The sequence below is a fragment of the Puntigrus tetrazona genome, chromosome 13 (assembly GCF_018831695.1).
Source record: "Puntigrus tetrazona isolate hp1 chromosome 13, ASM1883169v1, whole genome shotgun sequence".
NCBI classification, from domain to species: domain Eukaryota; kingdom Metazoa; phylum Chordata; class Actinopteri; order Cypriniformes; family Cyprinidae; genus Puntigrus; species Puntigrus tetrazona.
In genome coordinates, this window is record NC_056711.1 from 16,714,253 (window position 1) to 16,732,996 (window position 18,744).

An 18,744-nucleotide genomic window follows, 5' to 3' on the forward strand; every position below is an offset into this window, starting at 1 on the left:
TTACATAGATGCTCTCATAACGCAGTGCATTAGCCTGGAGGAATCACAATCTTTTAATCACCAAACCCCAGAACATATCCCAAACACTCCAACCACATCCCCACAACATTAGCGCTTTCCTGTCGCCATTGTGGTAGCTCCGCAAGCGGTGCACGTAGGTTCGCGGTGATTAAACATTGACGGGAGTGTGCGCGTGCGTGTGTGAGCGTGAGAATCGTTTGTCTCATCACACACTCGATCACACACATCAGATTATGCACTCGTCTTTCTCTTATAATAGCTACACATGTTTGAGTCCCTCTCTCTTTTCATCTGGGTGTGTTTTTCTGAGAACGAGGCGGGCAGAATTTCAATAAGTGTTGACTGGTGGTCCGGAGAGACTGCTGCCTCATCCACGCTTGCACAAACACAATGTGAATATTTTATAACTTTTTAATTTCAGTGCTTTTAAACCGAGCGCGGCGGGTTTCCACTTGTAGGTTTCGCAAAGCCAGGATTTCGACTAAAGTTTGTAAACTATTTCGCAAAGAACCTGTTCACAGACCAGAAAAGAATGTCTTAGTGAACCATAAACAAGCGCTCAACAATATTGACATTCTCTCTGGCCGCTTTTACAAACATTTACTATATATACCCTAGTGTAAAATTTATTTGAAATACGTTTACTTTATGCTAAGAATGCTACAAATGTATTTATGTATTTAAAATACCCTGCAATTGTACTTTTAGTATATTAAACCAAAGGATACTTGTTCTTAATGCACTTTAATTGTGTGGAAGTAGTGCTGAATTTCAGTTAAAGATATACTGAAGTATATTTAATTCTGCTAAAGTGCATTGTGCTCAAATTATACTCCTTATAAATTATACTCCTTATAAAGTTAAGGATAATAAAGTTAGCCAATGTTAGTACATTCTTAATATGAAATACATTTATATATAATTGATTCATTTTTAAAACAAGACTTGACATTTAACCTAGATGAAATAAAATGTATTTTTATTATATTTATTGATATACATTTAAATATATAAAATATATATATATATATATATATATATATATATATATATATATATATATATATATATATATATATTTAAATTTTTTTACATTGTAAGTTTTCTGTACTGCAAAAGAATTAGATTGTAACTTGCCCTACTAAAATTTTCTTTTGCCCCACAAAAAAATGTACGAATGTATACGTATATAATATAAATCGCCCAGTGATTCAGAACATGACTGATTCGTCTGCATTTTTCAACACTATTTACCGACATTTTCAAATCATTTTTGTAAATACGACACAACCTCAAAAGCCTCCACCATGAATGGAAAAACTAAATGTGTGTGTATATGTATACAGTGTGTTTGCATGTGTGTGAGTTGTGGTTGCTTTAGCTTCTCATTTTCCAGCTCACTACTAGCGGTAATGTGAAAACCCCAGCAAAACACACACACACCACACACTCAATCCACTGAATGAAAAAGTTAATTCAAGCATCTTGAAATAGTGATGACTGCAATACTTGAAGGACTTCAGCTCTAGTAGTTTCACTCGACACATTCTTGCATACATACAAACATTTGTTTTTGTGTGTTCCAGTTTGTGGATATTTGTCGTGCCTGACAAAAGGGACATTTTTTTTTGTTGCTGAAAGAAATGAGTATTTTTTCATTTAGCAAGGGTGCAATGAATTAATCAAAAGTAAAGACATGATGTTGGTATCCTGAAAATATTTCAGCATTGATATAAATAAGAAAGGTTTCTTAATCAGTAAATCAGCGTATTAGAATGATTTCTGAAGGATCTGAGCAATGGTGCTAAAAATTCAGCTTGGAATACATTTAATTTCAATTATATTCAAATAGTCAACAGTTGATTTAAATTGTACAAATATTTTACAATATTAGCATTTGTATCAAATAAATGCAACCTAAGAGACATAAAAAATAGTGATTTAGATTTATATAATTATATAGATTTTTAGCAGCTTTTAATACATGACTTCCTTGTTGTCCTCCCTTGCCCTAGCTTTGTGTTTGCATCTATACGTGCATTTTCTCTTAGTAGTGAACTGGTTGTGTATATTCTGAATAGGGTTAAAAAATGGCTGTGTGAATTGTGTGTTTGGGTGTGTTGTCGAGTCTCGTCCTACACAGGTGTGGGTGACAGGTGAGGGCGCAGTGGTCCGTATAGCCGGCGGCTGTCACAGTATATTGGCAGTTTGGTCAAGCCACTGAAGCACACAAAGCAATTTAGAGCCATCATGGCTGCTTTGAACCCTCATGGATGACCAGTCACAGAGCAGCTGTCACTCAGCACTCTCTGTCCCACTGATTGGACGCAACCAGTGAAGGGGCGGGTCACAATGAGAACGACCTTTGTTCCACCTGCTATAGATATGCAGCTTTAGTTTGATGGTTTTTTTGTCCCTGACTTTATTCAAAACTTGAATAGACCTTAGTCAGGGTAACGCCATATTTAATATTTTGACAGCAATAAAATCGAGGGGTAGAAGTACATAGCGTTCAGCTGACAAAACAGCTTTCTGAGAAGAACTTTTCATAAACCAAAAACTCCATGAAAGAGTTTTAAAAGTTGTGGCTTGGTGAAAATTAAGTTGTTATGTCAATGTAAAGAGTGCAAGTCTATCCCTTACAACCTTCTGTTAAATGCAGGGTGCATAAACTTTTTAAGATTTCTTAGGCAAAATATACAGTACGAGTCAAAAGTTTTGTAATTTTTTTTTTTTTAAGAATTCTGTATTGCTCACCAAGCTCTAATCAAAAATACAGCAAAATCTGTAATATTGAGACATAGTTTTACTATTTAAAATAAATGCTTTTTATTTTAATATTAAAATATAAATTTTTCAGCATCATTACTTCAACCTTTTGTGTCATACGATCCTTCAGAAATCATTTTAATATTCTGGCCATTCAAGGAACATTTTTTTATTATTATCGATATCCGTATTTAAAACAGTTGAGCAACTTTTCAGGATTCTTTGATGAATAGAAAGATCCGAAGCTCAGCATTTGAATAAAAATGCACATTGAATTCTGGAAATGTTGAGATATTTTTTGTTCAATTCGAATAAAATGAAGACTAAAAGACATTTCAGTTTTTTAGCCCTTTTGTGTGCCAGCTATTTTAAAACCTGCAGGCATCAAATTTGAAACGAGCTCAAGTTCTCAGTTTAAACATTTGTTATGTCATCTATCGTTCTGTTGGCTCATGTGATTTGAAATTGTTTTAGTTTTCATTCTGGAAGACGTGTTGTAAAAAACCTATACATTACACACACCATTTAAAAACCTGATGATAAATCCATTTATAATCTTACAAAAGTTTTCAGATTTCCTTTTTACAGATTTTCTAAATGCAAAATATGTATAATACACATTAAAATGTTCATTATTTTCATGTAAATTAAATAATCTGCTTTTCCTCCTTTTTTAAATGGGTACAATAGTTGTGCAGTCTAAAGATTTGTATGTGTGTGTTTGCTCCTGTGCAAGAATGCCACACCTGTAGCTACACAAACATGCGCAGTCACGTTTGCCAGGACTCAATTATATCCCCTCAACAGCTTTTTTCTGCCCCCTCCTCTCTACACCTTATGCCCCCAATCCTTCATAATTACCCAGAAGGCTGTGCTCCCTCCGCTTGCAGTGGCCCCACCGTCACCCCATTCTCTGGCCAACAATGGACTGGCATAGGCCCAGTACGCAGTGACTACAGACAGGCCCGGTCCAGGGTTAATCTCCTGCGCCCCAGCCTCTGTCAACATGCCCACACTTTGCCCTCGTTTATTGCACAAGCGTGCCGCGCTCAGACACTATTACAGCAGATGTGCGGCTGGAGAGTGCGCATGAAGCTGTAAATGTTTGTGCCAGGAGAATCTGGGAAAATCTGGCACTAGTTAGCAGGTGTTTGTTCCAAAGGTTCCAGGAAGAAACAATGATAGGTGCGTGACACTGTTCATTTGTCAAGTGCTGAAGCTGTTGCGATGAATAGGAAAATGCGGGGTCCCGATATTGAGAGGGGAGGGCTAGGTTAGTCCCAAACCCTCATAAGAACAAAAACATTCCCATTCTGTTCCATTTTCAATTATTCCCCTGACATAGCATGATTGTTTTTCATTCATCCAACCTTTTATCAGTGATGTGAAATTGATTTTCTGTCGGACTACTTCTAAGCACGCTCAAGTGCGCCACACAGTATTGTGGATCATGGGTCACCGCGAATCCTCATCTGAACATAATTCCTAATGTACTTCAGTTTCTGTAATTATCTCCATTTCCTCTGCTATGTCATGTTTATACCAAAATCTTGCTGGTTGCTAAGATATACAAATCCCTTAATGAGGCTCACAAACATGGTGAGATATTTTAGCAAGAAATTTAGATTTCACAATTTTATGTTTACACTGACAGTGTGCAATTTTGCTCCGCAGCGAAAATAGTTCCAAACAATTAACTCTGGCAACCAACAGCAGAGTTCCTGAACGGATTAATGCTTTTGAACAAATCTGTTGAGTGAATGATTCATTGATTCACATATAAAACAGTCACTTTTTAAATAGCTTTTTTTGTGTAGACAAGTTGGTTCAAACACAGTTAACTTCGATGCAGACTCATATTATATACCTCTTTAACTCTAAAGATAAGTTTTCTCATCTTTTGTGAGAAGACGTTTTCCTTTTCACAGGCTTCCCATGCCTTTCCGTGTTTTCAGTGTTATACACTTGAGGGCTATTACGCATCTTCTAAATGACACCACAATGTCTTGATCAAAAACACAGGTGAGGAAGATGCAGAAACAAGAAAATCATTAACAACACTGGCAACTGGCAACATTTTCCAAAAGAGCTGGCATGGAAAGAGTTACGTGAATGTAACCCTGGTTAAATAGTTCTTTATATTGTTTATTGCTCAACTAGAATATTATGCTTATGAAAGTCCTAAATTCTTAAAAAAAAAAAAAAAAAGAAATTATATATTCCTTAAGGATAGCACCTAAAGGAGTTTTAAGGATTTTTGAACCAACTTGAAACTGGTAATATACATAACTGGTTATATATATATATATATATATATATATATATATATATATATATATATATATATATATATATATATATATATGAATCAGTGATGTATTTTACAGTGATTGTGATTGTAATTCCTACTAAATGAAGGAAAATTTAGAAGATGCACCCAGGGTATGTTCATGGTTATTGTTGCTGTTATGATTATGTGAAAACCTACTTGTAGTGTATTTTGAATTAAGTTATAGGTGAATGTTCATTTGGCTGTAAAGACGTCTACACTCAGACGTCACAGCCTTAGTGAATGACACCCACTAGTTCTTGAATGAATCTGTGTTTGTGAATGAATCGGTTGAGTGAGTGATTCAATGACTCACTCATTTTTTTAAATAACTCAATCAAAAAAGATAAAAATAACAATTTTTAAGCATACCAATGATTGCACACACTCAAATCTTATTTGGAATATAAATAAGTAGGTATAAAGCGCTAGATCATCGGTGAGCTAACACTGTATTTTGTCTTTTAAACCCACTGTTTTTATTTTGAAATCGTCCCTTTTGGGCGTATTTCCGCCGACGCTAAAACCCACCCCTCGCTGCAGCTCCTCTCCTGCTCGCCGACAGCCTAATGAAATTATTCACTAATTCACGGCATGTCCACTAATTTGTTGCCTGACTGACTTGATAGATGCGACAAAGCGTGGCTATCTGCTGCGCAGGTTCGCTAACCCATAACTGTGAGCTAATTTGCGTCGCTCTGTTAGCATGGCTAAGATCAAGGCTGGCGTCGCGGCTCTTGTAGTAAATCAGTCTGAAACAGAGAGATAGCAGGTGCCGGGGTAACAGAGGCTGAGGGCAGTGGAGTCTCATTCCTCTTCTTTAACGTGAGGTTCAGCTAAGCTCAGACGTGCAGATGATGGACTGTGACTTTAATTGATTTTACAGCGCCTTCACAAACAGAAGGTAAACAAGCGCTGTCTGGGAGGCAGAGTGTCAGCACACATAGGGCTGCGACTTCAGATGAGGAATATTTCAGGAAACTGCTGCTTCATAAGACATATATTACATAGATGTACATCAGCTGGATCTGTATTTGACATTGGATCAAACGGGGATTTAAAAAAATCATATTGTATGTTTATTAACATGACTAAATGAGACGATGACTATACTGGTCTCTGGAATGGTTTCATGCATTAAACAAACAAAAAACCAAAACAAACAAAAAATGTATCCTTGCTGCAGGTGAAAACATATTTAATGTTTGTATCATTTGTATTAAAAACAGAGCTACTATTGATTTAATAATTTAGCCTTGAGTTATAAACAGTGCTTGTATGAGTTACTTCCAACACCAACAAAAACAACAATAATTAGTTGTTTTTCAGTATTTATTATTATTATAAATATGTAATATTATTGGGGTCAGTAAGATTTTTGTAATGTTTTTATTTTGTAAAGTCTTTTGTGCTTACCAAGGCTGCATTTATTTGTAATTTAAAACAGTATTTTTGTGTAATATTACAAATTTAAATAGCTGAATTTAATTGCAATATGTGACCCTGGACAGAGTCTCGAGTCGCTGGGGTTTGTTTAATAGCCAAAAAATGTTAAAATTATTGGTTTTTCATAAGGATATAAAAAAAAATCACGTTTCACAAAGATATTTTGTAAATACTGTATATATAACAAAACAATGTTTGATTAATAATATGCATTAGTAAGAACTTAATTTGGACAACTTTAAAGGCAGTTTTCTCAGTATGTCGATTGTTTTTGTACCCTGGGATTACAGATTTTCTCTGATCGTCCAATCCTAAGAAACCATACATTAACAGAAAGCCTATGCATTCAGCTTTCAGATGATGTATAATGATGTATAATGTATATCTCAATTTAGAAAAACTGACCCTTATGACTGGTTTTATGCACATATATTTAACTTTTTTAACTGTGAATCTTAGGACGTATTTAGGAAGGGCTGATTCTGTGCTCCCGAAACACAATAATATAAATGTCGAAAATGGCACCGCTGCTTAATATTTAGTTTGCAAACAGCGCTGCTTAATATTTTTGTGTGAAAAAAATGATGAATACGAACGCAACATTTACTTAAAATGGAAATCTATCCGTCACTTTTGATCCATTTAGTACATCCTTGTTGAATAAAACTATTAATTAAAAAAACCCAGAAGCATTATATAATAATAATAAAATAAAAAAAAAAGAGCATGTTGCTCTTGTTGAACAAATTGTTAACAAATCATTTTCAGTTCATCTTAGAAAGCAATTGAAGTCCATTAAAGGGCGTTATGAAAGGGTTTCCCCAGTCTTTGCTGTGCTGTGTTGGTGTGCTTGTCTTAAGCTCTCTTAGCTGCTGGCTCTCAGCAGGATTAGAGTGAGTGAGCTATCTGCTCTCCTGCACAGCTCCACTCACTCACACTCGCCTCTTTATTCTCTCCATCAACTTCAGCTGAGCTTGATTTCTCCAACAGTGAATTCTCTCTGCTGTCAGTCTGTGTGTTGATGAGATGTCAATCTCTGCGGGGGAGAGTTTTTGTTCTGTCAGGCAGAACGCAGCATCATTCTGGTCTTCTGAAGCGTCTGCTTATCTCACGCTAATGTAGCCGCCTCTAAATCACAGCTCTCTTCTGCTCACTCTGTGTACAGTTACTAAATTATTAACCTGCGTTTTGTTGCCTCTAGTCGAAGGAATAGTTTATCTAAGGAAAATTCTGTTATTATTTACTCACCCATATGTAATTTTTTTTTCCCACAAATTATGATGTTTCGTAGTGGTCATGTCTATCAAGCTCCAAACAAGACACATGTAAATAAGTTAATAAATAAATGAAAAAAGAAAACAATTTATTGAAAAATTAACTAATTTAAACTATTGCTTTTTATGACTATATTTAAAGTCTTCTGAAATACGTATGGTGTGTGTTAGGAAAAGACCAGAATGAATTATTTATTGATAAGCTCTTCCTCTTAAATTTTATTTTAACATCTTTAACATTTAAAAAATTTTGTTTGTCATTGTTACCTAATGCTGTTAGTTTTTGCATCACAAAAAGTCATTTATTATTAAAACATCTAATAAAAAGTATTTGGAACAGTCTTATATTGGCTTAATTGTATAGTTATTGTTATTATTTTGAATTACATTTTACTTTTATATTCTATATTTAATGAGTAGTTAAACCTGTAGCAATTGTTGTGTTGTCATTTTTAATAATTGATAAAAGGCTTCGTTGTTAAATCTTATTTAATTTTCATCTATTTTCATCTAATATGGCTATATAATGCATTATTTTAGTTTTAACTTTACTGTATTTAATTTTAGTTATTTAGTTATTACATTTGGAATAAAATTAACAAATTTAGCTTAGCTGTGTGTTTTTAAATATGTATTTTTAAAATAATTTAATATTATTGCAATAATTGTACTATGAATATAATTTTTATTTTAATAATGAAATTTAATTATTTTATTTTATTTCGCGATTTGGAATTCTTTACATATTAATTTTAATGAAACTTTTTAGATATTTCAACGATACATAATGAGAATATATTTCAAACCCATAAAATCTTTCTTCATGCTAAGTTTATAATTACCTTCTCCTCACAACCTCCTCAGAAATGAATCAGCATCTGCACCTCACCTTAAGAAATATATTTGCATTACCAGATAAGGATGATTATCATTTCAAATCAGCATGCTCTTCAGCGGTCTTACTTCAGTGAACAGCCAAACATGCTAATTTGAAAGAATCCATCAGGTCAGCGTGGCTCTCAGCTGCACGTTTGATTTCACACTGGGCAATTGGGAAAGTGAATTAAAGTGTGTGTTCTAATTGGCCGCCGATGCCCAGAGGAGCCAATATATTCACGCTAGCAGACGCACATGCATACACTCGGTTCAAGCGCTCTCAATCAATCTGGGTACTCCCATTGTTTGATTTCCATTACGCAGATGGTTCAGATAGCTATTTGAATGTATAAATCACAGCTATCTCTGCAGGGCAGCTATGAGTCGCTCATGCATGCTCAACAAGCTCCGTCTCAATCCACTGCCAGGGCTGCAGCCGTGTGGCTCTGTCCAATTTACCATAACAATACTGAACACCTGAGAGGAGAAGAACGAGGAAGAATAAAAGTTTGAGTACCTGGGAAGAAGGAGGTGAAGAAACCTAATGATGGAGCCACGGAGCTATGGATCTATCTATCCATCCATCCATCCGTCCATCCACCCAAGTTTTTGAACACTAATATTTTTTAAGAAACCTCTTCTACTCGCCTACTCAGCATTTATTTAATCCAAAATACAGGAAAAACATCAAAATATTTTTACAACTTAAAAAAATAATAATTAAAGGAATTTTTAGCATTGTTACTCAATCATTCTGATATTCGATTTCCCTTTTATGATTTAAAACAGCGGAGTAGTTTTAAATAGAATAGAACGTTCAGAAGAACAGAATTAATTTAAAATCTTAATTGGAATCATTATTGGTAAATAAAAGTATTAATTTATAATAATGATAATAATAATAATATATTTCTTAAGCAGCATATCTGGATGATTCTTGAAGGATCGTGTGACACTGAAGACTGGAGTATAGATGATGAAAATTCTGCTTTGCACCACAGGAATAAATGACATTTTAAAACATATTTAAACAGAAAGCAGTTATTTTAAATAGAAAAAAATATATCAATATATTAGTGTTTTGCTGTGTTTTGATAACATAAATGAAGGCTTTTCTTTAAAAACATTAAACATATTACTGTTTAAAAACGTCTGACTGGTGGTCTGTATCATCTATCTATCTGTCTGTCTGTCCATTTTTGTTGGCATTGTAGACTGTTTTGACAAACTTTGTTTTTGTTATTCCTTACAGGATTTTTCATAAAACTTGCATTCTACTTCCTCACACTGAGTTCCAGTTACTGTTCTGCTTATGCTTGTTTGAGTCCTCAAATTCAAACATGAATTGGCTTTGATGCAGGAAATTCAGTTTAATTCACTTCTTAATGGCAAACAGCCCTGATGGATTGGGGAGGTGGAGCAGAATGAAGGTATGGAGCTATAGATGTCAGTTGGATGGTTTCACGTGGGAACGGGGATGTAGAGGAATACAGTGGTCAAAGGAGCGATGGGGGGCTGATGATCTTTAGTAGAACATGATTGTACGTGATGACAGCTGTGCAGAGGTGAGATCTATCATAAAGAACAGAAGACGACTGTTAAAAAAGACAGATTGCGTGTCACTCTGTGCACCATCTGCATCTGCTGGACTTAATTAGTGTGCAGTGAACATACACCACAGATGTGAGAGATGGACAGAGAGTGAGAGATGTGAAAATATAATGAAAATAATTACTCAAATATCATATAATTAAGGAAAGTGAGGTGTTAATGAGATGAACCGTTTATCGAGGGAGTACGTAATGTTTTGAGTGGAGGACGAATTAGAAAAGAATGGTGTGTTGGATGGTGAGCCGGGCTGGTGCTGTATTATAGCTCTAAAGTTTGGGCCACTGCTGCCAAGCACTGAACTAATTACCCAAAACCAGCATGATATCTCAGGAGTAACGGATTAATTAACAGGGCCACTGTTCCCATAGTCAGTAGATATTATTTTCCTCTATCCCAGACCAGGGAGAGGTCCAGTCCCAAACCACACTCCTGCTCTCTGTCAGACAGTGCAGAAGATGAAGGATTTTGTTTCCGTTTCGTACTCTTTGTCTGCGTCTGGTGTTCAATCAAGTATCTTGTTGAGCTAAGCGTTGAAGTATGATTTAGTAACACCTAATATAATCGCAAGAGTCTTTACGACCATAATGTTTCAGTTATATCCTTTGTGTTGAAGCTTGTAGATAATATTTTTCCCAAAATCCAGTAGTTGTGGGCAGTATGAGTGATATTTAGTATCGCAGTTATCGGAGTTATTCTAATGCAGGTTCTGTGTGATTCGTTTATTGAAGTCGGTGTGAAATGGAATTTTTTATTTTGTAAATGCACGTAATAAATCTTATCCTGAACAATTCATTATTCATGTATGTATCTTATTGTGTTATATGAATTGTTTGACCTCATAATGTTCAATTAAAATGTTATAACTCAGCCTTCTCTGTATGCCTTTGGTGGCATATGCCTGACTTGCATTAAATAACCAGGGTCGTGTGTGTTTAAATTAAAATGCATATCAAGAGCAAAATTGTGATTTTGATTGCACTACGAATTGAAATGCAATGAAGTAGAATTACATGGAAATGTATTAATGTTTAAAGAGTTTCATGCAACAAATTCAGAATAGCAAAGACTCGCGAAACTGATAGATGTGCAATAATTGTATTAGAATCCTCGGCATAAACTGTCATAATTTCTAGGATGGGAATGATCAGATGAATTCTTTGAAATCCTTAGCTGACGATCGGGACGTTCCCCCTGGCGCCGAGGTTAAGTGCCCTGCTCTAGGGCAGAATGGTGATTAGGGAACTCGGCGACCCTCTGCTTCACCCACGTCTCTGAGGATATTGACCTACAACCTCTGAGTTTGGGCTCAGATATTTAACCGCTTTACAATCATGACCATCCAATTATTAAAATATCTAAATGCTAAAAAGCCAGTGTAACGAGAGTACAGACTCTCCCTTTTAAAGTGCCCTAATAATGCCATTTCCAACGTTGCCTTTCATCTAGTGTGTAATAGCTGCATGTCGTAAATTCGAAATGCACCATAAAAGTTATTGTCTGCCAAAATAAAGAATGGACCAATCGGGATGACACGTTTGATAATTCTAGCCTATGTTCATAACAGACAAGGCTATCTGACCAATCAGAGCAGAATGGGCTCACGGAAAGGAGGGGCTTAGAGAGACTGAATCTTAAAACTGCTTTGAACAAATCGTTTGAGAATTGCTGGAAAATGAGGTGATATTAAAGCATATTTTGAGAAAACATTGTAGGAAACTCCCTAAAAAATGTTTGGAGGCTTAAAAACGGCATATAGGGACACTTTAATGTGGCTGTACTGAACATCTTTCAACCCCATAAAATTCAGCTTTGTTTTATCATTCTGTTTAGGTAACACCAACAGCATGTTCGCTCTGGACTACATCAGCGGATCCCTGACAGTGAGCGGACAGCTGGACCGGGAAAACCCCTTGTACTCGTCGGGCTTCACAATCACAGTAAAGGTGAGACACTCACCTGGATGTGGATCTCATCAGGATTCAACAAAATGTTTTTTGAAGCTCAGAAAAAAAGGGTTCTCAAAAGGATTTGTTCAATTTCAACATATTACCCGTTCTTTAACAGAAGGTCATTTGGAAAAGAGTTTTTGGTAAAGTAAAAATAACGCTAAGAATACAGTAGTTTTTCTTTAATATATCACATTAAGACAGATTCTTTTAAGTGCTTCCTCGGTTATACCAAAAGAGCTGTTCGTATATTTGAAGAAACTGGAATCGTTTTGTGGAATTGGAATCGGAATAGAGAGGTTCCTTAAGCTCTTAAAACCTTTTATCGTAAGTCTGTCAACCCTGCGTGAGATTCAAATCCACTAATGCATTATTAAAATCTTTTCTGTAATGTTTCAAGGTCAAGATTGATTTTAAATGAGGAATGAAATCACATATAAGCAGATTTGTTCTGTTTCCAGAAATTCTCATGCAGTAGCTCCGGTCGGTCTCCCGTCCCCTGCCCTGAACTCATTGGGATCTCTGCCAAATGCTGTATTGATTCTACAGTAAATGTTTGCGGAGTGTGACTGTAATTTATCGAGCCATTTACCCACATTGAGCATATCAGGATCAGTGTGTGAAAAGGTCTCACTGACCCTAGAGCTTTCAATACATTTTTAACTCTTTTGCATAGCTGCTATAAATGTGCAAAAGACTTCTAATTATACTCAACTGGACTGGATATATACTAATACTATTACATGCCTTATGCTTCAAATTTTTTATTTACTTAACCACTGACTCCTTCACAGGTCACTAATTATTAAGAAATAAATTGACCATAGATCATAGATCAGTCATGTTCTTGTTTCCTTCAAATCTCAAGATGTTCTTTTTTTTAATGGCATACATATATTACGTCTATTATGCCCTGTACTCTTAGAATGAGTGACCATGTGACAGACACTGTGTGTGTGTGTGTGTGTGTGTGTGTGTGTGTGTGTGTGTGTGTGTGTGTGTGTGTGTGTGTGTGATGTCATTGTTATCTCTGTGCCCCGCTGACAGTTCCAGGGCCAAACACTGGAGGAGTGTGTGTGTTTTAATGTCCCTCTAGACCTCTGCCAGGGAGGCTCTTTGTTCCTGTCTCTCCATCTCTGAGAGCTCAGTTTAAGAGAGGCCTTTAGGCTCCTGAAATAGTCGCGCTCACATACACGCGCTTCAACACACCCCTTTGCCTCCTCTTTGGGCTGCATGGCGATGGAGATGAAAAAGAGGGAGAGGGAAGAAAAGAACAAAATAAGAAGAGACAGAATTCAGTTTAGAGCAACTTTTAAAATGATTCCAGTAAAACACCACATGCACGATACTGAAAATCTGAAATCACGGTACATTAATACGTTGCATGCTCTATGTAACCATCCGAATGGTTGGGGTTTGGTTTATCATAGTTTCCCCAAACAAATATCAATCTGTTTTTAATGTTGATATTAAGAAGAAATATTTCTTAAGCAGCAAATCAGCCTATTAGAATGATTTCTGAAGGATCATGTGACATCGATGACTGGAGTAATATTTAGAAAAATCTTATCAGCACTAATTTTTTGAATAGTTGTGTATGTACAGCATACAAGAATAAGTGTGTGAACCCATTAGAATTGGCTTGTATGTTGTTAGTAAGATTATGACAATTTATGACCAATTAATGCAGAAAACCAACCAATTCCAAAAATTCCACATACTTTTTCTCAATACTATATATATATATATATATATATATATATATTGCTAAATTAATTTGCAGTAAAGGTGCGTGTTTATATGAAAGTACTATTTACCAACAAACCGTGACACGTCTGGGATCTTCAGGCACCCCGGAAAAGAGCTGTTTTAGGTTAGCACTTTATTCAAATTGAGCTGAAAGTGACCAGAAACGGCTCTGTGTGGGATTCTGTTTTCCAAAAATTGGTGGCGATTTGGGCCTCTGTAGATTTCTGTCATTATTTCTCTGGGTCGAGATGACACGCACATCATTATCGCCTCTGCTCTGATAAGATCCCATTGAACTGCTGCTGGTGTCTGTAGATTTGCCAATGCTTTATTTCAACTTCCAAAGCGCAACCCAAACAAATAAATGACCATATAACACTCTGTTATGTAACAATACCAGCACATGAAAGGAAAAGTATATAAAAAAATTTTATATGTACTTTTTGTGTGCTACTTAGATATTTTGTACAGATTCTACATCAAAATCCAAATTTTACATGGAATTTCAAAGTGATCCACGCAGCCAAACTGTTCTGCTTTATAAGGAAGTTTCTGGTCACTGCTACATTTAAATGTTCACTTATTATTGCCTCTTCCTCTGCCCGTAATATTATATATTTCCCCATCCGGACAGTTTCATAAATGTGTTTTGGATTCTTCTGCTATATTTGCAGTCATAAACTGCACAGCTGTAGTCCTCTAAATTGAAATCAATGATTGCCACGAAAAGCGAAACTCAAAATAAAGCAAACGCAAGAAAAACCTCCCAAAATATTCATAAGTTATAGATTTTCATTATCTATTTCTCTCTCTCCTGAGCCTCTGCTCCTATATATGTATTTTTTTTTCCTTTTACCATTTTATCTTCTTACTCTCTCTCTCTCCGTCTCCCTCTCTCTTATTGGTGGCATTATTGATTCGGAGTGAAAAGTAATAAAACTAATTTCTCAACTTCACAGCGCTTGGATAGGCTAGAGTACATTGGGCTGGAGGTCAGTGCATTTATTATATGGAGGGATAGAGAAGAGATGTGCAAGGGGGTGTTAAACGACAGGATTCGTGATTAACCTGGACCCGCAGCGTCGCCGCTCCTCCATCCTCTATTCACCCCGCATCCCTCCATCACAAAAACACCATTATTCCTTTTGATTTCTCTCTGAGTCCCGCTCCATTGCTCAAAAAGAGGAAGAGGGAGGACGAGAGGGAGGGAGGAAAGAAAGTGATTGTGAGCAATTGTTTCCTGTCGATAAGACTTGTTCGTCCTAAATCTTATTGGTTGTGTCTGTCTTCCCGCTCTGGCCCCCGTGTGCCCCCACTTACGGCAGACCTGTGGGATTTCTCCCAGAATCCTCCCCTCTGATTTAATAAAGAGGCAGAGCTGAACAAATCGAGGAGATTGAAGACTAAACGTTAATGCTGCTTACTGCCAGATTCTCTCTATTATCACATCCGTTCCTCTCTGGTTTCGTATCTCATACTGTCTCTCTCTGTCACTCGTATATATCTCTTTCTTTTGCGTTTTCTTTCCTTTCCTTTTCTAGAGCTCCTTTTAATGTGCTCCTCACATTAGAGGGATGGACGAGTTGCGTGTCTGCTTTTTTTTTTTTTTTTTTCTCTCCCCTCCTTTTCGCGCGTGTTGTTTTTCAAGCAAAGCAAAATTATTTCAGTTTGTCTACTTTAAAAATGAATGTTTAATCTATAATTGTTTGTGAAATTTACTAGCAATTGTAATAACTAGAAAATTGCACCAATTTCTTTGTAGTGTGTGACATTTTATTATTAGTTTGTCAGTAGAATGATTAGTCACTAAATAATTTATGGTAGACCATGCATGAAAGATTTCTGCAGAATATTTAATCTGCGTCCTGTAGGATCATTATTAAATACTTTTAATTTGTATGATTTAGCCAGGAATTGTATATTACACTGTTACAATTTTCACACACACATGATTATTTTTGCGATTTTTGGAAAAAGATAGATAGATAGTAGTGTATGTACAGCATAGTCATAAATATTTAATATTAGAAATATTATATATATATATATATATATATATATATATATATATATATATATATATATATATATATATATATATATATATATATATATGTGTGTGTATGTGTGTATATATATGTATATATATATATATGTGTGTATATATATATGTGTGTATGTATAGTGTATTTATCATGTACATACAAAGAAAAACATAATGGATGTATAATGAAACAGATAATCAGTTAAGAAATGTTACAGTTGGTACAGAATAAAAGTAAAAAAAAAACAATAATATATATCATAATAGTCATATCATATTTTAGAGCGAATGGGAAAAATGCATTGCAAAGTTCTCATATAAACACGTATTCTCCAGCATAATTTGAGAACGATCCAGAGAGCATTTTGTTCTAAACTGAAAATCTGTATCATATCTTTGTTTTGAGTTTTGCGGTCTCCTGACCACTATTTGTGTTTGTGTCTCTCTGTAGGCCACAGAGCTGAACGACGACCGCACACCCTCGTCTGCCACCGTCATGACCACCTTCACCATCCTCCTGATCGATAAAAATGACAATCCGCCAAGGTTTAACAGCTCCGAGTATCGCGTCCTGATCACAGAGCTGGCGCAGGTGGGCTTCGCTCTGCCTCTGTACATACAAGTCGAAGACAAAGACGAGGTGAGACATTTTAAAAGAGAATATTTTTGCCTCACATGACTTCCCTGACACACAGTAATTATTCAGACGAACGAGCATGCCTACTGTACAGCCTGTGAGTATACCGGCTTCCGTTTCTTCACGAGCAAAGCTGTTTGCGGTTTCCGTGAACGTGCCATTTTCTCCAGCATAGACTCTTCTGAGGTCAGGAAGCCCTGACCGCTCTCGCTGCTCTCCTTCTCGGCAGTAGCTCCAGAAGGAGCTGAAATCAGTCAGACGTCAAGCTCTCTCACCTGTTAACCTCCTATCACTTAGGCTTCAAACTAGTCACTCTTCTGAATCTGCTCTCCTGGCGGTAAAGTGCTCGAGTCAGCGCCGGCGTGCTCGCATAACTCCATACTAATTCTTTCCGATCTGTAAGCAGTTTTTGACACTGCCGTCCACGTTTCGCTGGCACAGATGGGCATTTCAGAGTCAGCATTTCGCTATTTGTCATATGTGAATAACAGGTCCAGGTCAGTTGGATTGACTGGCTTCCTCACCTTGATCCTTCACCACTGGGTTTTTCCTAGGGCTAGGAAATGTTCAAAATGAGTTTGCTGGCGGTAAATGTGTTGTTTTTGCTTCAGTAGTGCAGAAACAGGGCAATGATTTGTGGGTCAATTACACGATGCTCAGGTCTGTTCATTTGTTCAAAAATACATTAACGCTTTGTTTATACATACAGTCAGTTGCATGATTTATTATTGTTCTTATAACAACTAATTGTAAATATTTTGGGAAATACAACTGTCTAGATTTTATAATAAAGAAAAAAAACATTATTTGAAATGAGAACCATATGAAGTTTGGCATGATATTTATTTCAGTTAGTATTATTTTTTTATTATTATTTTTTATTATTTTTATTGTTATATTATTATAAAAGTAAGCTCAGACACATACAGTACCAACGATGTGTGGGTCAGTTACATGATAATTGTTCCAAAAATACATTAAAATTCAGGTATAGCCAGTTAAATAGACCTTCTTATGATGAGAGAAAAATATCACAACTGATGAAAACTATACAAAGTAGTTTGGCATTATTTTTTGGTTATATATTTTATCTGAAAAACAATGTATTATGTTATTATTTGATAATAATAATCTATTTTTTACTTATTTAATATGCTCGGTAAACACAACTTTAAAATGTCACCTAATTGTTGCAGTCAAGCTGGTTTGACGCTGTCTGTTGTACAACAAAAATCAGCCGCATTTGTAACAATTTCGAAGTGGTTGATTTGTGGGCAAGTATAAACGCTGAGTTATGAGGCAGCAATATTTACTTGGGCCGTTTATCCAGTGGAAAGCTATATAAACGTTATGGCTTGTGAATATCAAAGGTCTGTAGGGAACGCTTGTCAAGGTCTGAGTTTGAGGGATAAAATGCACGTTAAGTTTTTTGGCTTTCTTGAGCATCATTTATTGTGTTCGACACATTTCAAAACCGTTCTTGTGCATACAGGGTAATGCATTTTTATACTGCAAAAATATACTCTAAATTCTGATTTGGATTAACGTTCAAATAAAATGTTGCTTATACATGGAACAGGGTTTAATTTGCTTTCGAGTAGGTGAGATACAGCAGTAAATTATCGGCACACAGCAGAATCAATCAGAGATAAGAGCAGCACGCGTCAAATTATGATTGATTTCTGCTTCAAACTATTGGAACAGAGAGTGACAGATAAATGTAGAGGGAGAAAGAGTGGCAAACTAGCGGTCTACTGCGTACTTTTTATTAATTTCTTAACGGAGCATTAAAAAAACCTTATGCTTACCAAGGCTGCATTAATTTGAGCAAAAATATAGTTAAACGAGTAATATTGATGTCTATGCAACTATTTTGACAATTTCTGACAAAAATGTATTCAATGCATGCAGGAATTACTGTGCACAGTTTACATGCATTATACTGAAGACATAATTAGTATATTAGTATGCTCTATTGAACAGAACCAGGTTAAATTAAACCTACCTGGTTTTATTGTATTTACAGTTTTAATTTAAAAAAA

General features: G+C 35.8%; 1 protein-coding gene across 2 annotated transcripts in view; it reads left to right on the forward strand.

The window, feature by feature from the left end:
• Positions 1 to 18,744, forward strand: part of cdh23 (cadherin-related 23) — a 206,589-nt gene that overhangs the window by 93,971 nt on the left and 93,874 nt on the right. For both annotated transcript variants that reach the window (XM_043255698.1, XM_043255699.1), the window contains exons 10-11: positions 12,157 to 12,269; positions 16,517 to 16,705. In XM_043255698.1, coding sequence (XP_043111633.1) covers positions 12,157 to 12,269; positions 16,517 to 16,705 — 302 coding nt within the window. The remainder of the gene's footprint in view (positions 1 to 12,156; positions 12,270 to 16,516; positions 16,706 to 18,744) is intronic.